A 22,298-nucleotide genomic window follows, 5' to 3' on the forward strand; every position below is an offset into this window, starting at 1 on the left:
TTGACACTGAAAGAATGAGTGTGTGTTATTTTAATTTTAACGTCTTAACAGATTAGCGTTTACAGCTTTCAGACCCACTCCTCATGTTATCGATTCAAACGTTCTAAGCTCTAGATAAATCCTTCCACTCTTATTTTCTTCGAAGGATAATAGAATTAAAAAAGGTCAACACATAAATTCTCCCCAGATTATTATAGATTAAAATCGCACGAGAATTTAGACATAAGAACTTCGAAATTGATGTTTCTCAATCATTTCTCAACTAATTATATTTTATCGGTACAAATTTATGGTTTGGATGTGCTCAATTTCAACTCTCACCTCAGGGTTGAAATTTGCGTTTCCTTTTTAATTCAAAGTAACTGTCTCCCGCAACTTTTGACGATGTTCTTATAGCGGTGTGACGAGAAAACTTAGTAAATCCTTTTGTGGTTGTTACATAAACATCATGGTTGGAACGGGGCGATTTTTCGGAAATTTAACCGCAAAGGAGGGCTTGAAAGCGCGTCAATAAAAAGTTTCTTAGTAAAGCAAACTCGGTTTAATAGAACGAATCGATTGCGAAATTTATTGTAATTTTCCACCAATTATTCCGTTGAACAGTACACAAAAGTTTGGAGTTTTAAAAGGCGCATCCACCATTTTTACGTTCTATATTTACTCGAAGATTTAAAAAAAAAATACCTAAGCTCTTTGAATTGTTGCAACAAACTTTTGAGGGTTTTAGAGTAGGGAAATCTCGGAAAAGTATAAAATAGTCAATATCTGAGAGTTTAAACTATTTTTATTTCTTTCGTTGTTTAAAAATATTTCTTTGAATTTTTCGAATTATTTAGTTGTGGTGACGAATTTTTTGAATTGATAAAATTAATTCCTAACAGCTAGAGACATCCTCTAAATTCTTTTGCTCGTTGTTACATAAACTGTTGGAATGGGGCGATTTTTCGGAAATTTTACCGCAGAAGAGGGTTTGGAAGCGCCTCAATAAAAAAATTCTTAGTAAAGTAAACTCAAATCGAATCGATGGCGAAATTTATTGTAATTTTCCTCCAATTATTCTCTCGAGCACTACACAAAACTTTGGAATTTTGAGAGGCGCATCTACCATTTTAACTTTCTTATTTATATTTGCTGAAAATAAAAAAAAAATACTTGAGCTGTTTGAATCGTTCAACGAATTTTGAGCATTTTAGTGAACAGGAAAATTCGGGGAAAGTCTGTAAAATACTGAATATCTGAATGTTTTGAACTCTTTTTATTTCATTGTGCTCTTTCAATACTCTGAATTTTTATCAATTTTTAAAATTATTTAGATGTGGTGACAATTTTTTGGAGTTGATAAAAAGTGATTTCCAACTGTTGGAGACAAAAACATTAAATTTGGAGTGGGGCAATTTTTCGGAAATTTAACCGCAAAGGTCGGTTTGGAAGCGCGTCAATAAAAAGTTTCTTACTAAAGCAAACTCGGTTTAATAGAACGAATCGATGGCGAAATTTATTGTAATTTTCCACCAATTATTCCGTTGAACAGTACACAAAACTTTGGAATTTTAAGCGGCGCATTCACCATTTTAACGTTCTTATATTTGCTGAGAGATTTTAAAAAAAAATTACCTGAGCTCTTCGAATCGTTTCAACGAACTTTGAGGATTTTAGAGAGCAGGGAAATCTCGGAAAAGTGTGTAAAATAGGAAACGTCTGAATGTTTTGAACTCTTTTTGTGTCTTTAAATGCTCTGTATTCGTTCCAATTTTCCGAATTATTTAGATTGTGGTGACGACTTTTCGGAATTGATGAAAAGTGATTCTGGAGATGTCGGCTTAATTACAATTTTTCAGGAGAGATTATTAATTAAAAATTCTAAAAGTGTGCATTTTGCCGAGCTTCTTTTCGGTATTATCTGTCTGCTCGTTGTCAAGAAGCATAACAAAAGAACAACAATATATTAACAGCCAAATCTAGGATGATTTGTTTGTTTTTCGGACGATTTTCCCGCGATTTTCCCCGTTTTGTGTTCATCCTCTAAGATTACATGTCTGATAAATAAGTCGTTGTGGTTTGACTGGGAGATCTTGGCTTTTTAAGAATAAGATAATTTCACATTTGTACGATAATGAAGACTTAGTGGTCGTTTAATGCGACTTGCAATTCAGCCAAACTTTTTCGGCTAACTATCAAAGAGGAGATTTATTCCCTATAATTAGGGAAAACGAATTAACAGTAAACCGAAAGCTCTCACAGTGCTAAAAGCTCGTGAACTTTAATTAGATCGCGATTTTGCAAATGAAGAAGACTTCCAGGAGTGTAGTGTAGAAATAAATAAATCCTGAAATGCCGGCATATATCATGAGTAGCGCCATCCAGAATGACAAATGGATGCTTTTCGATTCCTTGTGCCATCTCCAGATATATATGTTTAAAAGTATCAAGTTGCAGATTCAACTTGCACAATAGAAACATTTCCTAAGCGACCGGATTCGACTGATAAATCAACTTATTATATCCAAATATGTCAGTAATAAAGATTTCTTTTTGATTAATGGAAATAATTACGATTAGCCGCTTTCTTGATCTCGGTTTAATATCTTTCCACAAAAGTCGACACTATAGCTTCGGAAAATCAACAGTTTTTAAAACACAGAAAAACTTTGCTCATTAGCGGAAAAGTGGTTTCCTGGAGATTTTTCCTGGCAAATAGTTTTTGTTTACGATCATGATAATGCTGACTCGTTCTGCGGAATTACAAAAGAAAACAATTGTATTCGCTTGTAATAAACACTTACTTTATTCAACTGAATGATTTATGAACGTTTTTTGCCCGATTTGTCCAATACTCAATATTTTACTAATTTTATCAATATATCACTTTTTTAACTGTGTTGAAAATCGCCATAAATGACACTCTGATTACGTGTAACTATAAATTTAGTTAATTTATTTAAACTGCCGCAACCATTGTTTGCAGTATTAGCTAAATCAATGCTATGATGTATTCAAAAAATTGTTTACTAGCAGCATCATTTATCATTTTCGAAACTGATGTGAATAGAACATCCGTCATACTCAAAGTTCTGTCTTGAAAAATTTCACTATATAAAGAATGGTGACAAAAAACAATTAACACAATTTCGATCGCTTTCCGGTATTTGATTTTGTTGTTGATATCCGAAATATAAAAAGGGTCTGAAGACGTCTACCGTTGAAAAGCACTGAATGTGGGGGTTTTACGCCACTTAATTATCACTTGAAGCTCATCCTATTTCACGCTGTCATTATTTTAAGTATTTCTCTCAATTGAAATCTCGCCATTAATCATTTCGATTTTCTCCTCGTATATTTGTAATTAGAGACGTTCAAAGAAGCTTTGATGTTTTGTTTTTAACCATTGTACCTCACATTTTTCTTTGAAATTATTTTATCATCAATAAATTCTGCATGATTTAACTTCCATTGCTAACGTAAAACTTTCAAAAGCTATTTATTTTGTTGCCTGATACTTTTATACTCGGATCCAGAAATTATACACGAAACCAGAGAAATGAAAAAGTACTTTAACTTTTCAAGATCTTAATAGCCTCCAGCGCTTGGAGCTTTTTAAGATAAAAACACTATTTAAGGACGGACAGACTGACTTCATTTCATGTTTCAGTAAAGTAATTGTTATTTTTACCAGAGATGCAATTATTGCAATTTATGACTTACTAATTTTATAACAATACGAAATACTTTGTGACCCTATTAGTGTTTAGATGACAGAGCTGTAAAATTTTATGACCACTTAATTCTTTATTTATGAAAATTCAAAAGACATTATCTGCTTAAATGAATAGCAAATACGATTTTCGGCGGTCGTATATTTTATATTTTATTCGGGTGGAATCAGTTCGAATAGTTTGACTAAATTCGTTTCGATTAAATCATTAGTGTTGCTGCAGGTGGTATTTTATTGGGCTAATCCTTATTCAGTTCGAACGGCGATTAAAGCAGGGTAGTATTTAAATAAAATATTAGGGATCTAAAAGAGTCCATTAACCCTTCTAGGAAAAGTCTGGATCTTCTCATCGAAGGAAAGATTACTTTTTATTCAAGCTTATTTGAAACAGCACTTAAAACATGTAATTATGTATTGAAAGGAATCAATCCACCTTCACTTATCGAAGTTTAAAGAACTCTTGAATTTTTCAGACCGTAAAAGCTCATTGTAATTTTGATATGAGAAAGTAAAAACTGTTTAAAGAATCTTGTTGATTATACCGAAATGGCTCCAAAGACTGTCCTTGTGTAAACACGGTTTTAGTTTCGTTCTTGGCGTTGACGTTCGTCGTGATTGATGTGCTCAAGCTGAAACTGAAACTGAAACTGAAACTGAAACAATCATTGCCTTAGGCTGGAAGCTTCCAAATCTCCACGAAATAATAAAAACCGAATAAAGTTTCATACACCAAAGAACAGCCACTGAAGCGGCGAACACAAACAATCTATTTTACAAAATGTATTTTGATAATATTCAAGTAAACGAAATCGTTTCTCACTTACCTTAGGACCCAAACTATGAAAGTAAACATGTACGAACTTTTTTGCTGGTTTTAAATTAGTTTTGAAAATAGACTTCACATGCAATCTGTTTACTTTCTTTTACCAGTGGGTTATAAAGTATCAATGATTCCCTCGATATAAAAAAATTGTTAAAACGATGAGATACAGGCGGAGCTATAAAAACGAGTTTACCAATTTCATTTAACATAAAACTTTATGTTCTCTCTCAATTATCAGTATTCCAGGCAGGCAGAACGAGTGGTAAAAAGAAAGAGAAACAAAGGCATTTATCAGGCTAAGTAGCTTTGCAAAGTCGAACCATTAGCTGTTTGTAGTCTCGAAGAGGCGTATGTGGGACCACAATAAAAACGAATCAACTCCTTAACTAAGCCAATTCATTACGAGAACACATTTTTAATTAAAAAAATTTAAATTAACACTGTGAAAGTGTATTTAAACAATTTTGAGTAAAATGGTGGATGCGCCGGGTCCGGGAGTTTTCTAACAATCTCAGTGTTGGCTGCTCTTTTTGTATTTAACGTAACTAGGAAAGTAAAAAGGGTAAAATGCACACCACGTATGTGGTTTCAACTGTCTTAACTTAGCAATGGATTAAACACTGTTTGTATCCGTTTCGATTCCTCGTAGGTTAGCAATCATTTAACACTCTCACGTATCATCTTGTCACAAAACAGAAGCGTCCGTGTTGTATTAAACATGACTTTGACTCCTGTTTTTATCAAAATTCTACGATCGAGAGGTGTTTCTACACATGAATAAAAAGAGCAATCTCTTTAAATCCCCACATTTTAATCAAAGACATGAATGATAAAATTGTAGTCTTTGTGTGAGTAAATCCTCTTTGTGTCATTTCCACTGGTTGATTTAAATTACGGAAATAGATGAAGCAAACCTAGCAAACCTTTCATGTGAAATATTGTGCTGGAAAAATTACTTCCGCGCGCTTTTCGCTATTTTCTATAAAACGAAGAGGCGATTTTATAAAATTCGGCAAGTATTGATTTTGTCATTTTCCAACTTTGCCTCCATAAACAACTCTATTACTTATCAGGCATCTAAATCGTTAAAAAAATTGTAGCTTAGGGATTGTTGTGCAGTTAATCGCCACCAACATGGCGCGGTATCTAAAAGTCAGCGAAAATTTTCCCGTTTTTGAATTGAAATTAAGTTATCAAGTTCTGGAAGAGGGTAACAATAGATCCACGAAACTGCAAGTAATGCAACGTTTATGCATGGCCATTGGAAGGAGTTTTAAATTTTCTGCTGACGTAATGGCGGCCTCAACACCATGCGCTTGTTCTGTTTCCGAAATCGCTTAATCTTAAGTTTGCTCCATTTTCTTATAATTTGCATCGTATTCTCGCACTAGTAAAAATCTCTACTTCGGTTTATTTCACGTTCTCTCATTTTTCTCCAGTTGACGATCGCTTACAGAACCGAAGCTACTCAGGTATGTAAATAAACCATCAAACGGATCATCAAACTTCCTAACTGTAGTAAAAAATACAAATCTTTTCGAAGGAAAGCTGTAAATTTCACATTTTCAGATCGAAATGTTGATCAGGATGATCGTCGAACAGAGGCGGAATTAAGAGCTTCGGAAATATCACATGGGGTTTTGGTACAGTACTTTTTGCAAGTACAAAAGAAAATGTAAGCTTTACGAGATGTTTCGCTATTTTACGAGAGTTCTTTACAGATACTGGCCACTGGAATCACTTACATGCTTGTGGCTTTGCAGTTTTGGTAACTTTGAGCCGCAGAAATGCATTCGTTGCAAAGAAAAAACGACGAAAACCCTTCGCAGTATATAAAGTTTTAACGAAAATGCTTTTAAATAATAATGTACTTTCCTGAGAAGCTTAAATCTTATTGTTTGCGTGGTGGAATTAAACAATTTTATAACGGATTTCAAAATCCGAGTAATCTGATTTAATAATTGCTCGTTTTTTAATTTGCGGATTGATTAATCAATCAGTGGTTGAGGTAATTTACATTTCCACAATTCAAACATTTGAGTTTATTTGCACGAGTGGAATGCATACCTGAATGCAATTTTCAGTTCAATTTGAACTGTACCCTTTGTTTCCTCCCCCCTTTAATACAAAATAACACCACCACCACCCATAACAACATTCATATTGTGTCCCTGAAGTTATTGCTTATACCACCCTCGGTCAATTTAAGGAGTTTTTTTCCGAACCGGAAAGTTAAAGTGGTTGTAATAAAAGTAGCATAGATCGAATAAAAATTGAAGAAAAAAGCATTTACTAAATAAAGCATGATAAAAGCGTTTTCTCGGTTGAATGGTGTTAAAAGACAAAAATTGTGCGCCCGTCCCTGCACTGCTGGGGTAACAGGAATAACAGGAATGTCGTCCAGACCGCATTCGTTGGACTATGCCGTAATTAAACGATTTGTTCGCTGTTCCATTCGACAACCGTGTTCATTAGGTCGATTAAGTTGTTGGGGTCCGTGCGATGCGATAGATACAATTACACACGACACATATGCACCCCCGGGATGAGGGGGTGGTTGACCGCTTTCTACCGTCACCGCTGTGACAGACACCGAAGGTGGTATCTGGACCTAGCAGATGATCCTACGCGTCGCGACGCTCGCCAAGAATCCTCACAGAAACGCGCGGTTTTTAAATAAGTAACTTGCGTGCTTGGACGCGATTTTAAACTAATGAAATAATTGGAGATTATTCAAATTTTAGACAATGGGGAAATACGTCCCTTGCTCTTTTTTTTCAAAGTCAAAGTATTATAGAAATGTTGAGAATGATAATTAATACATTTTACAATCTTTGCGTTTCATTCCTTTAGTAAATTTGCACAGACGATTATATACACGAGGCACGTGCAACGATTGTATGTAGTCTCTAATTGCAGGCTAATTATTTTAATTTATCACTGATATTACCAATCACGGACGAATTTTCTTAACTCGGTAATCTAATGACCAGCAATGTCGAGAGAAAACTGTTGCCTTGAATTACACACGTTTCTAAAGTGGAAATCGGAACATCAATATTTGTGTTTACGATTATGAAATAATTTTTGATCCTGAGTTTTGTTCAGCTGGTTTTAGACACTCATTAAGTAAATGTCATTGAAATTTTAGCAAACATTTCCTCTTTGAAATTTTAGAGAAATGGAGTAACTTTATGAATACATTTTAATTGTGTCGTACAAGTTCACTTAACAATTTCTAACTATAAATCTGGTAAAACTTCGTTGTGTCTGACAAGAAACAAAGATGTAAAGTGGGCACAATGCAGCAACAAAAAATGAAAGGAATGTTTCGAAGCGATTCTTTCATTATTCTGTTTCACCGGTAAAATTTAAAAAATGTAAAAAAATTTCCAGTCCGTTCGTTTAACAATTCGGTTTTGCATGCGCCTAATCGCGAATTGTGTTTGGGAATATCTGTGTCATTTTTTCAGGCTTTGCGGTGACTTTTTTTTATAATGTTATCTTTGTTTGCAGGATAAGCGATGAATCCCTGTGTTCATAATTGTTATCAGTCAATGATTTACTAATTTAAAGTGCGTTCCGTGTCAGAAGTGATCCCGGTAATAAAAAAAATTCCCGAAACAAGCTGGAACTTAGCAATGTCGAAACTCGCCTCACGTTCCACTTTTACAGGTGTAGAGATCGTTAAGGTCGCTTCTGCCGTGTTCTGTTTCATACTTTAACGTTCCTGGTCATGATCGAGTCGATTGATTTCTCTTGCGGGATAATCCTCTCTAGAATAGTCTGATGTGTTATAATCAACACAGCCAAATGGTTTTGACGACATGACATAATATCATAATTGCAGGAATGTAAAATCATTTTTCATTATAAAATATGACGGAAAAATCGCTTTAGTCCCTTAGAATTACTTTGCACATATTTTGCCAAAGCGGCATTCATTGTAGTTTCATTTTACGACCACTTTGCCTATGGTAGTCACCGTTTTCATATTTTAGCCACTTTCGCCAGCTGAAAAATCCTCATATGACTTGTTTACTACATTAGTTTCACAATAAAACCCTTTTAAAGCAGTGTTTACGTACAGTGAACTGTCTCGGCCAATACGTTGCGATTAATAATAAGTCACAAACAAATATTTAATTTATTTACTGCGTTTGGACACAATGTCGGGTTTTCCAGTAACAAATTCATGCGAGTATAGAAAAGCTTCACACCGCGCAAATATTTGGTTTTTTGCAAATACGTAATTTCATTGTAATTTTTTATTAGAACTATCACTACAGATAAAAAATTTAAAGTACGTTAAATACAGTGTCTTGAAGAACGTGTTATCAATAATGTCAATGTTAGTCAAACATTTACATACAATTATCGAATGTTTTGAATATGTTCAGACCTAGAACATCACAACATTATCTAATTTCCAACAGATGCCTAAAGTCGCTCCGCATTGAACTACATCACTGCTGATTGACTGTCTATAATTGTAATTTACTTACTTCCGTAAACAAACTGTAAGTATTAATCTTTTGGTATTTATTTCAACTATCTTCATCCTGTTGTATCGTAAAATCACACTTCTTACGTACATCCGCACATCAAAATAATTGAAATAATTATTTAGCGTACAGAAAAACAAGTACCAATAGTTAGGGTTCCATTTTATTCAAATCTTTTTGTTATTTCTAATATTTAAAGTTTTCTAAGTAATGCACCAGGAATTCTTTTAAATAGAGTGGGTTTATAAAAACACAAATATTTTAAGTAGTTGCAAAATTACATCACGTCTAACGAAGCAAACTTACCTAATCTTAATTATAAAGTATTAAATAATTGTTTTAATAATTAATTATTGCTGAAAAATTTAGTTTCTGAACTTACTTATTTTATTCACAATACGAAATGACCCTACTAAAAATTTTACGGAACGTTAAATCACCTTATCGGTAATATGTACAACAAAACTAGCATAATTTTTATGTTCACTACTTAAAACCAAGCAAAAGACACTTAATTTAAGCTCGTGTTATCATTTTCGGAACGATAATTTTGTCCAGCTTTCCGTAAAATAAATTCGTGCAACGGAAAAGTTTGTATCCACGCAACGACTGTGGAAGTTTTTTTTGCTACCGCTGAATTTTTTCTTTGACGAAATAAAATTCGTGCTCTTGACGAAATACGTCAAGAAATTAAGTTAGTCATCAATGAATTTTATCAACAAAACATGTTTGTTTGACGATTGCATTGTTTCTATGATTAGCGTATAAAAATTATAGTACGAGAATTCATGCGTAAAATGCCGTTGTAAATTTCTTTCATGAACACTCAAATGTCAATAGAAACTTGTAGGTAACGTCTCGTCATGGGTGAAGAAAAACTGATCAATATCGACATCATACTGTCATATGTTGGAGATTTTGGACGATGTCAATGGATTTTAATGTTTTTGTTCAGTGTGATAAACGTGTTATCAGCGTTTCATTACTTCGGACAAACCTTCATCAGTGTGGTTCCTGAACATAAGTGTCAAGTTCCTAATTTTCCGAATGTGGTGACAGATGAGTGTACATACAGTGTGTTGCAAAATGACACGACAACGACAGTTTATTGTTCAAATTGGACGTACAACAGCAGCTATGAGTTCGTCAGCATCGTCCAAAAGGTTTGTTTTTTTTCTTCTAATATTCGTACTAACTGTTAATTTAGTTGGACTGGGTCTGTGAAGAGAGTTGGAAACCAGCAATGGGACAATCTGTATTTTTTATTGGTTCAGTGATCGGGACTCTAATTTTTGGGTTCTTGGCTGACAGCATAGGAAGACTTCACGTTTTGGTTGCTGCCAACATGTTCGCATTTGTTGGGAATGTTTGTACTTTGTTTGCCAACAGCGTGGAGGTGTTTGCCGTTTGCAGATTTGTGGCAGGGTGTGCCACTGATGCCAACTTTGTAATGATGTACATAATTGGTAAGTTACAACTAATAAAATTGCAGTACTGACTGCAGTACCACTTTTTAGTGATGGAATATATCCGACCGAGCATGCGAACTTTTGGTTTAAATATCTGCATTGGTGTCTTCTATTGCTTCGGTTGTGTGATAATACCGTGGATCGCTGTCTGGTTGCAAAACTGGCAACTACTAATGGTTGTAATATCAGTACCACATTTGATAGTATTAGGTTTTTACTTATTGGTACCAGAAAGCGCCCAATGGTTGGTTAGTAAAGGTCGACAACAAGATGCAATTCGTCGTTTCAAATGGATCGCCACCATCAATAAAAAAAACGTTGAAGATAAACATTTTGAAGCTTTAGCTCAGTACTGTTCTCAGCACGTACCTCCAAAGCGACATGAGAGTTTTTTGGACCTACTCAAGACACCAAAACTTCGAAGAAAAACTCTAATTTTGATCTTCAAATCGTGAGTATATTGGGTGGTACCAAACCGACAATTGTACTTTTTTCCAGGATGGTTATAACGCTGTGTTACGATGCCATCTCTCGGAACGTAAATGGTCTTGAATATTCTCCTTTTTTGGTGTTTTCGCTGACATCAACAACAATTCTCCCAGCGTGTTTGTTTATTTTGGCGGTGCAGGACCGCGTTGGCCGTAAAGCTTTAGCCAGTGGTGCTCTTTTCCTCAGTGGAGTCTTCACCGTGTGTTCTGGATTTGTCCAAATTTTTCTCGACACTCCAAATCCTACAGTTATTATAGTTTTGGCGATAACTTCGAGGCTTGGAATCAACGTGGCTTATAACTCTGGACACCAATACGCCGTGGAACTTATACCTACAGTTGTAAGAGGCCAAGGGGTTTCAGTCATCCATGTCTTAGGCTACGCTGCTAGTTTCTTCAGTCCTCATATTTTATTTCTTGCGAATATTTGGAAACCCGCGCCGGAAGTTATTTTAGGTGTTTTGTTAGTTCTAGGAGCTATAGCTTGTTTATTTTTACCTGAAACCTTGGATAGGACTTTACCAGTGACTTTAGAAGACGGAGAAGAGTTCGGCGAAGATGAAAGAATTTTTGAGTTTGCTTGTTGTAAGCGACCAACTGAAAGCACCACGGAACTAGCACCATAATTTTGTAATGAGAAAATAAAGACTTATTGTACGAGTGGTCTTAATTCCGCCTCTCCATGTTGAAACCGTCACTTTTTGTCCTCAAACCAAACAGGTTTTTTATCTTTGAGTTCTTATTTTAGGATTCTCCCTCTTTAATTTATGTCGCGGAACATCAAGAGCTTCGGAAATTTCACGCATTCTCCGTTTTAAAATTGTCAAAACATTTACTACATCTGCAGAAGAATAACTCAGATAAATATAGACAGAATTTTTCCAGCTGCTGAGAGGGAAATTTTCAGATTTAATTATAATGTAATTAAAATATAGCGGAAACTTTGAAAAGGGTGGTTTCGATTCGTGTGTTTGTTTAGCGAAAGTTGTTTTAGGAATATTGGATGATTTTTGGTTGGCCAACTTTATTTATTTATCTGGGGTTGACAGGGAAATTGTCTAAACTCGTGGAATTTTATTCGTGGATATAAAAATTTGTGTAATAACAACGAAGGGAATTTAAATCAATTTTATGTTTGCTGGATGGTTATAAGGAGCAATTTCTCGGCCCTGTAAATTTTAGTAGTCATAACGGCAACCATAAAATGATTTAAACGTTTCTCATTATAGTTTGATCTTAAAGACGAGCGGATCATTTTTTAGAACAAAATATCTCAAGTCATCCATAAAACGTTTATTTCCAGTCAATTTTACTTGTAATTCATGCGTAAAATTGATAAATTGTGTCGATGAAAAGCAATGTAAATTATCTGTAATGAAATTATAAACAGTTTCTATAGGGAATAGCCATGAATTTAATTGTGATGCTCCTACAATACTGCCATTCAACTTTGATTAAATCATTGTGGTGCAACTGACAGTGATGTATAAAATAATAAGCGGATTTATAAGCCTGTAGCAATTGTATCACAAAAAACGTTGCGGCAGTTTTACATTGAAACTTGTGTTTACTGGAAAAGGGTAAATTTGTTGAAATTGGATGTGAGATAATTAACAGCGTCGGAAAATATTGAATTAAAATTAATGCACCCTCTCGAAGCTGTCGAAAAATGCTTATGTCGTAAAAAGTAAAAAATGTTCTATTCAAACAGCCATCAATCTTGTCCGCCACAAGAAAGAATCTTGCTGTATAATTAACATCTCGTAAATTTCCGGCCTACGATAGACAGTGCTCAATTTTTCCACCGGCTGGGATATGTTCAAGTTTCTTTGTTTCATAATTACATCGATTGCGAAAATGAAATAAAGAACACCTCAAAATCAATTTAAATTAAGCCAAGGCGCAGCCGGAAGCTTGAAGTTGGAACAATTAATTTTCCATATAAACCGCGTTAATATTTTTTTGCTTAATAGATTTTTCGTTTCAACGTTGGTTAAAGGAACCAAGTTTTGACTTATTACGAACGAACTCATGAATATTTATATTTGAAATTATTTTTAGAAGTCATCAGGAAAAATTACTTCTTAATTGAATTTGTGATGAATGACTTTCAAACTAATAAAAACTTATCCCATATTTTTAATTGTAGCAATAAAATTGCCAATCATGGACAATACTGTTGTCGAGGGGGCTTTATAAGCAAACAGTTTTCGTCTTTCTTTCCGTCAAACTATCTCATTAATCATACTTGGAAAACAATCCTGAAAGTACTCCGATCTTCCGATTTGACCCACTGAACTCAGACTTTTTCTACCGTTGCGCACTTAAACCGACCTAGATTTTTTTCCCCCAATGGAAAACATTCTTGTTTTGCCAATCAACTTACCCCAATACTGTCCAATAATTGAATTTTTCCCCAACAGATAACTTGTCTTAACTGCTTATTAATTAAGCACGTAACAGTCACAAGTGTGAAAAATATATTTGCCTGTGTATACACAATGAGGCATTTTGTGGTGGCGTGTAATTAAATCGCTGTGATAAAATGCTGTGAATTGAATCACGTTTCACAAACTTTGCTATCTGCAACACCGTAAGCACGCGTTCTAAATGACAAGTTTTTCTCATTATTACGTTAAATAATAGCTTCATTTAACGTTACAACAGCGAAGTCGTTTCAGGTAAACCCTATCCAATAGGTCATGTCCGAATTTTGAACGAAAACTGCTAAGAATGGTGGATGCGCCAAGTCGAAATTTTCGAGTAAACCAGGAAAATTTTTATGGCAATTAGTCTAAAACCCATCGGCTATAACTCGTAATTTATGATCTAGTCACCAAAAAAAAGCCATAAAATCAATAATTCATATAGCATATCGCTGCGCACCGTTTCTATCGCCCTATAAATATCCAAATTATTCCACATTTATTCTTGTTACTTTCAATATTAGATAATTGCGTCTTTTGTGCACGCAAAACGATAATAATCTATCCTAAATCACATTCATGCTAACGAAGTATTTTAAAAATTTCGTCCCATCATAAGGAGAAAGAGGTCGGCATTTTGTGGCTGTGTATTCCTTAATTCTGTCGGAAGCGAAGAGCTGGCGGTCAATTGACCGCTGACCGTTAGATGGATATTTGAGATTTTCCTGATCTTATTATCTCCAGGTGCAAATAATTTCCGAGCACTTTAGGGAGCCTTTTATATTTAGGTTTATACGTGAATTCTACATATTACGTCGCAAAAAAGACAAATAAAAACGAAATGGCAGTCTTTTATTATTTTAAAATTAGAATCACGAAACTGTGAAAAAACGGAACTTAAATCTTGGTTATATGCTCCCATTATGTGATATTAAATGGGACGTTAATTACCGCCGAGATTTTCAAATATGTTATAATATAGTGTGGCATTTACGATTTATGTTCAACGGGAGTAGTAAATATTAGCTGCTGTACTAAATAGTGTTTTTTTGGTTAGAGAAAGCACATTATCGGCTCGTTAATGTGTTTTCTTAAAACCAGATCGTGTAGGGGAATTAAACCTATTTTACTAAACAAAACTTTGATACTAGAAACCCCAGGTGAAATATCGAGAGGGTGCTAAAAATAGACTCTGCTTTTTTCGGGTAAATCGGCTATTTTAAGCGACAACAGTCGGAGAGTATTTTAATTCTTCTACATTCAATTGGTTACCTACAAAACAATAAACCTCATTAAAGTAAGTGGCAATTACAAGCATATCACGTTTTTAATTGAACTTTAACAACGGCGTTTTATGGAGCATTGTAAAATATATGAATAATGGTCACATTTCATGCAGTTTTAGTATCATTAGTTTTATCGGCCACTTCAGCACGATCAACAAAATAAAATTGTGGGAATCTAAGTGATACACATAGAAAAAGTGCGTTGTTGGCAATATCTGCAGGAATTTTGAGTGATGGTGTTTGAAAAAACCGCAATTTGAGTTTTAATCAACTAAATGTTTGGAAATGACGTTTTAAAAATCGATGTATTCCGAACAGACTGAGGCACAATTTGTAGTTGAGATGAAATCTAGAATTGAACGTGGTAAACAATGATTCTATTTATTTCCAATCCGTGCCCGGAATTAATTAATGCTAAGTTTGATATGGAATAAAAAAGCACAATCCGCAGCGCTAGAGACGCACAATAATTTAGTAGTTATAGAGATAAATCCCGGTGATCTGACAGGATTATTAAATTTTCAAACCATAAGCAAATCGAAAATTAAAGAATTAATGAGCTTTAACAAATTACCAGAGCTGTATCTTTGATCCTGTCATTGTCGATGCAGAGAGCTACAATTTGATTAAAATTGAGACACACGAAGTTATCTCCCATTTCAGCTAATAACGTTTAATTAAAAGATAGCATTTTGACACATTCATCCGCGTTTGAAATCGGCCATAATTTGACTTGGCTGGTCGTAATAAAGCGGCTAAATACAAAGCTCTTGAAAAATGGACGCGAATATTTCGCAGAACTGCAATGTAGGCAGCACCGGACCAGCTTAGCTGACCTCTGTGCTAGAATAACAGCCAGCTCACCAAAATGTTCGCAGCTGAGCGATGGATATGACTCTCTGCAATAATCCCACACCATTGATTCTCGTCTTATATCAGTAAAAGGGCCATATCTTTCAGACTTAACCGCTTCGCGTATGACTTCATATTTTCCCGCTCGACTCGTCGATCGCCAAATCATTCGCATTGGCCAACTCACTGACACTTCAAGAAGATCCTCTTAAAGAACTGTTCTACGGTCAAATGCATGCCAAACCGTCAACCAGATATAGTTGTAAATATCGGTTTTACATTTTATTCCATTCTGCTGAAAGCTGCAGGGCTTTGCGGATCACATTTTCTAACTTCGAGGCCCGAAATCAATTTTCCTACCGATTTAATTGGCAATATTTTGCTGATCATTCGCTGCTCAAACTATAAAATAACCAATAAGACTCCCGACGCACCACATAAATAAAAAATCGTAAATTGCATAGTCAACAAATTTTGCCCAAAATTTCGGTATTTAAAAACTTTGTTGCTAAGAATTTTTAAATTAGTACCTGCCTTGATTTTTTTATTGTAACACGTTGCAATAAATAAAGTTATGATGTCATGTTATTAAGAAGTTACGTGACAAAGAATATGAGACTTAAAAAAACACGTTTTTGACGAGTTAATCACTTGATTGATTTCATAATTTTATTTAGTTGTAATTTTGCCGGCTTAGGGGACAGATCATTGTTTTACGGAATGTGAAAGTGTTTGAATCTCGTGCACAGTGTTGTGAAAATACTGGTGGCCACGTTGAACTCTCCTGGACTGGTGAAGTTTATCAACATGAAAAAGGTAGGTTTTCTTTTTTCTCAGTCCACTTTCATTTTTTTTTAATTATTATGTGTTTATAAACTTTTCATAAAATGGCACATGACTAAAAATCGCGTTGACAGAATTTGTGCATACAAGAGACACTTAAAAAGTCACATTTTTTTGGAAAATACTTGAGAATTTTGGAAAACCGCAGAGGAAAAAGTTGTTTGTTTTATCGAGATCTATCTACCACCCGTTTAATTTAATGTACTCATTTTTGTTACACCTTGTATAAAATTTCACTCAGAAAGGAATGAAAGATCGTAGATAAAAATTATACACAACTATAAATTATTGGTAAACTTTTTTATTTTAATTTAATTTGAAGAAATTTTCGTACCAATCTAGATAATATCTGTGCACCAACTGATATTTTTGTAAAATTGCTGATATATTCATCGCTTACTGCCATCAAAATATCTGGAAAAAAATTTCAGGTGAAAATACAAAAATAAATTTTCAGTAATATCCACCTCTTCGTTTTCTGCTAACTTTCCGACAAAGCGGCGAGTATTTGTGTTTAATAGTTACTTATTGTATTTCCCAGAAAATTCTAATTAATTCCAATCAATGATTTATGCCCTTTAATTTTTTGGGCCCATAAGCAAACTAACAAACTTAAGCATTAAAAACCTTTCTAGAATGTTTAATTGTGGGCTGCCTTAACATTAAAGTCATTTTAAAACTTAATATGTGTCTAGAAATGACGATTTTGTAAGCAATAGCATTTTTCATTCTAATAAAATCGACCAAAATTAGAAAATGTATATTTGGAAAAACTTTTCAATGTTTTTAGTCCTGTAACTTCTAAACGATAAGAGATGGCACTGCATTTCTCAGTGTCAAAAAGAGAAGATCTCAGATTATTCAATGATGTTTTACAATAAAAAATTGATGCAATATTTCTTGAGTTATATGCAAAATTACATATACAATCCTGAGAAAAAAAAATAAAAAAATAAAAGTTTTTCAAAAATTTCATGCGAAGTTTTGATCCTGGCGATGAGTTTTATAGGTCGTTGAAAAACTTATTAAATTGGGTTTCCAAAACACTGTGGAGCAATTCCATAACTTTGTCAGTTTCTAAGAAAAACTGAAGAATTTACATTTTCGTACAGCAGAACCTAAAAAAATCGTTTTTTAAGATTATCTCTGAATCCGGACCTGAATGGGCAAAGCGCACTTCAGATTCGGAATCAGGAGGTCTTTTTACTTTAGAAATGACTTCCACTTCTCTAGTACAACTTTTTTCCAGATTATTAACTGAAGAAAAATAAAAGTTTGGATCACTCCATAAAGTCACATCTCAAGTCTTTCAGTGGCAGTGCCTTACCCACATTATGATATTATTTCTTGCGCAAAAAACTCCGAACCATCAAAACAAAGCGATGGAGTCACGTTAGTTATTTTGTGGAAACGTGCGGGTTATGTTGTGAATTTTCCGAACATTTAATGTGCCAATTATTTGTCTTTTCTTCTAAGGTTAGTATTTCATTTTCATCCCATCTTGATTTTTCGGCGCTCGCTTTTATCTTTGATGCAAATTTGACCCCAATCTTGTTTTGGAGCGTCTGCATTTTAGTACTGCATTAATTAAGGTATATACATAGTTTAATTTGATCCTAAAGCTGTAAGTTCGTAACTTTTGGTGTTGGTCAAGTACGGTTTCGTAAACTTAAGCTAGCATTTGATAAAACAAAACCGACTTTCGTGTCGAAATAATCCGAAAACTTTTTATAAACAGAGTTTAATTGAGAGCTGGGAACCGAGTTCTAGTCCTTTTAAGCACCACGGATCTCATAAAAAGTCTACTTATCACACTCCGGCTAGGTAGTTTCTAGAATTACGACGGAATCAGAGAGTTTTCTATTCACTATTGTGCTTTGAAATTTGCAGTTTATTTATTGTGGCGCATTGTTTTGCAATCACCGAAACCGGAAGCAACACCTGGAATTGAGGTTGAAAATTATTTTAATGAAGCGGAAACTCAGGACAAAAATTGTACTAATTTTACCAGTTCGTGCTAGCTTGTGAACATATTTCGCGCTATTGCATTCATTTCTCTCAATAATTCAGATAAACATGCGTTTCATAATCATGTTAAATTCACAAATAAAAACAACACTTTTGGTTAATTTGCTGTTTATAACTGAATTATAGAATAACCGGACAAAAACGGGCTATTTTATTGAGCACAAAGCTCGACGCAGTCAACTGCATTTTTAATAATATACAATTATATTTAATAAAAATCCGGTAAAATGGATCATTAATATGCGAATTCGGTAACTGAATAAATTAGCGAGGGCTATTTTTTCGACAAAATAATGCAACTGATTACAGAATTATCTCTAATTTTGATCACATTCAAACCACTGGCACTGGCAGCGGTGCCGAAATTTGTTGCATTTTTTTTTAGATTACATGTGCATTTTGCGCTCGACTTAACACTTTGCCGCGATATACTTGCCGCTATTTAAAACGCAGTTAAGAATCTTCCCCTGTAGATTCTAGCGATTTACGTTTGTGGCAATCTGCGACATGAATGCTAATGCCGCAGGTCCTACCGGTTGCCGTTTCGATAAGACCACAAAGGAAGCTGCTGCATCCCTTCTTGCTACATACTTGTTACTTTTTTCGTCTTCACCCACAGTGAAATTATTGATTTTACCTAAGTTAGATCCGATGTCCGCACACGCTCAATTTTTCGTAAAGCGTCTTGGAGTTATGTTCAGGACACTAAGCATAATCCAATAATAAAAGGCCTCTTTGCACTACATTTGTATGCCGTTTTCCGAGACGGTCATCTCGCTTTGTGAGAATTACATTTTCCTGCACACTGAACTATTCGCTTGAATCGTGGAAAAGTGCTTTATAATGCGGGAGAGACAGGTAAAAAATTGAAGAATTCTGCTTGTTTAGTGCCGGAAATGCTTAATTATTGGAGCAATATCGCACATTTTTAGAAAAGCTCTAGTCACGCGTGCACTGATTGAATTTAAATTGAGTAATTTAGAGCAACTATTGATTTCGGTCTTTTTTTGGTACGACATTGTAATTTAGTTATAAACCGACTCTTTCAGGAGCAAATATCATTTCGAACTTCTCAAACTTGTTGACTTGTGGTATTAATAAATTAACTTTGGACTCATCTTCAAACTTGTTACTTTTTAATTAACAATTTTTTCGTTTTGTTCACAAGGATTTTTATTTCACGAAGGATTTAGTTCGACCGCATTTATCTTTTGACCTCGTGAAGATTTGCACTTGACTCAATAAAGCTTTACTCTAGGAAGACATGAAAGAGTCTTTGATGTCTCAATTTAATTAAATGTTGACTTTATTAGTACTCTTGTTTGGGTATTGACGTCTTCCGACAATTTTATTTTATTTGTTTTATTGTAAGTTTTATTTTTATGCAGACTTTGGCAAAGAACACTAATCTAATTTTCTTAATTCAAGATATAAATGTTTTATGACAACGCAGTTATTTTTGGTGGATAAATTAGGACAAATATTCTGCATTTGACACTTGTTTTTGTTAGTCACGGGTGTGTAGTTAGAATTCATAACGAATCATTTGTCGGCTTCGTAATGTTTAATACAGTTCGGCACCGGTGGTGTTATTTTAAAACCGATATTAATCAAACGAACAATATACAACTGTTTCCATTTGAAATTACGTAACGTGACATTTTCATTTTCTCTTTAAATACGCAGTTTCACAGTGAAAAATTGCAAAGATTCTTGGGTATAATTAAGTATCAAACACAGTTTCACTACAAATCTTACAATTTGGGCCGTTTTATTATTCAATTTACAGAAGCGCCCAAACTTAAACGTACTGTTTTCAAAGTGGCATTGTCAGAAAAAAATCGAAAGTTTAAAACTGGAATGAGAAGCCATTAAATCGTTTAGGATGACTCATTCCAGCACGATTTTTGGTGTCAAAATGAAAAATCGCTAAAAATGATTGAAGAATGAAAATTAACTTTTCTGTTAGTCTGACTTTTGAAGCAAAATTTGAAATAAAAGTAATATAAAAAATAGTACCAAAAACGTTTTGCAGGGATCAATTCTAGCATTAATTCGTTCAGCTCATGTTGAAATATAGGCCATTTTGCAAGTGGTTTTAGAGTAGGCAATATTGTGTAGTTTCGACGTTCCTCGTCAAATTCAAATAATCTCGATGAAGAACTTTGTCGATTTCAACTCAAATTGCTGCAACAAATTCACATGCAATCAGTCCAATAAATTAAATTTTGAAACGCAAACAAATTTTCATGAAATGTAGAATAAATTAACAAAAGATTTGTCTAGATTGTTTAGGAAATGATTTAGTAGTCTATAATGTAATTACTTAAATTTTACGATTTTAGCGAACGTTATAAATTGCTACCCAATATACAATTTTTAAGAGCAAGTAGAGATATTTTTTTTCGTTAAGTTTTTTCAATTTTTATGACTTGTGACAGAATAAAGGTCAGTTTGTAACTAAATTTCAACGACTTAATTTAAGTTATAATCACGTCTGGTGATGAAATATAATAGCTGTTTTGTATTAAAATGTTTGCATTTATTGCAATTTTGATGAATTGTGAAAAGGGCGTACGACGTTAAAAAAAGCATGTTGGCCCTTCGACGCGTACCAATTCAATTATTCCAACTCGCTTTATTCATTGTCAGTCGAAGAAAAAATTAATTGATACTTCAAACGACGAAGACAACATTGTAAGTGCGTAAATTAATGGTACGACTGCTCACGCAAATTTATGTCGTTGAAATAATTTCGGTGCAGCGGATTTTCGAATCTCTAATTTCTAAATCATTAACTAGAAGGCAGGATGAATTATTTAAAATTTAGCAGGAAATTATAAAGTTCTGGAACTTAATTCGAGAATACATAATAAGGAAAGAATGGCGAATTTACATACATTAGTTTCTGGTGGCGCTAAAACGACGACTACGCACAAAATAAGACGAAAAAAATATCGGAAATATTATCAAAGTATAGTTTCTCGAAACCCTAAGCATGACATACCCCCCTCGTTTTTCTCTCGATCTTGATTTATTTATTTTTTTCTTTGCGGTTCGAAGGGTTGCGTTTCGGCATGCGGGTAGCATTTTTGGAATTGTTCAGCTAATATAACACAAGAGTAATGAGCTGCAAAGAGGCATCGATTCTACTCTAGCTGAAACTAGTTTGGAGATCGGAAGTGTTATCTTAAGAAGTGTTATCTAGAAATTGCGTAATGAATGAGCATTTGTGTAGTATGTTGGTGTCCCAGACTGGTATCCTATCACTAGTTGGCGCTATGATATGATTTATGAGGAGCTTAATGACCGTAATGCGAACTTGAGTCCGTTGGCCCAAACTCTGAGCTCACTTAGATAGGTCAGATAGGTCAGGCCCCATGCGAGGTCGACCTTATTATGTGCCATTATGTGTATAAGTGCTGGTCACCCGTCAAATTCGATATCTCTGGTGCTTACCTTGGTAACAAAAACTTTCAAAAGTGACAAAGTTTTAAACATAATAGAATTTACCATCTGAGACATAATCAAAAAAGATAAATGTGTAGTTAAACTTGAGAACAAAATAAACATTAATTGACATAAGTTAATTGCTAAAACTTGCTGAGGGAGATAAGAAGTTATGAACAAAACAAAACGAAGAACACAAGACGTTACTTCTTTTATAACGATAATAGTGAAGTACTTCTAAAGTCTTGAAACAAATTGATAAAATCAATAAACGTATTGGCGCATCCACCATTTTTCAATTCTATTGTTCAGAAATTTCTAATTTCAAAAATAGAATTTTATGTTTAATTCGTTTCCACGCTCATTAAGAGTAATTTCGTTTGTACTAGCATCCATTTGCAACTTCTCTGTTTACC

The 22,298-nt window shown here is 34.2% G+C and overlaps 1 protein-coding gene across 1 annotated transcript; it reads left to right on the top strand.

The window, feature by feature from the left end:
- Positions 1–8,972: 8,972 nt before the first annotated feature.
- LOC148167009 (organic cation transporter protein-like) lies at positions 8,973–12,361 on the top strand. Its single transcript, XM_088046884.1, has 10 exons — positions 8,973–9,055; positions 9,891–10,203; positions 10,248–10,506; positions 10,558–10,960; positions 11,008–11,614; positions 11,746–11,819; positions 11,933–11,981; positions 12,047–12,168; positions 12,227–12,312; positions 12,354–12,361. Exons 2-10 carry the CDS (start codon positions 9,904–9,906, stop codon positions 12,359–12,361), a joined length of 1,908 nt encoding a protein of 635 aa, XP_087903010.1. The 5' UTR covers positions 8,973–9,055; positions 9,891–9,903.
- The last annotated feature ends 9,937 nt before the right edge of the window (positions 12,362–22,298 follow it).

Source organism: Gnatocerus cornutus, chromosome 10 (assembly GCF_029298725.1).
Source record: "Gnatocerus cornutus isolate USDA-ARS CGAHR chromosome 10, icGnaCorn1.1, whole genome shotgun sequence".
NCBI classification, from domain to species: domain Eukaryota; kingdom Metazoa; phylum Arthropoda; class Insecta; order Coleoptera; family Tenebrionidae; genus Gnatocerus; species Gnatocerus cornutus.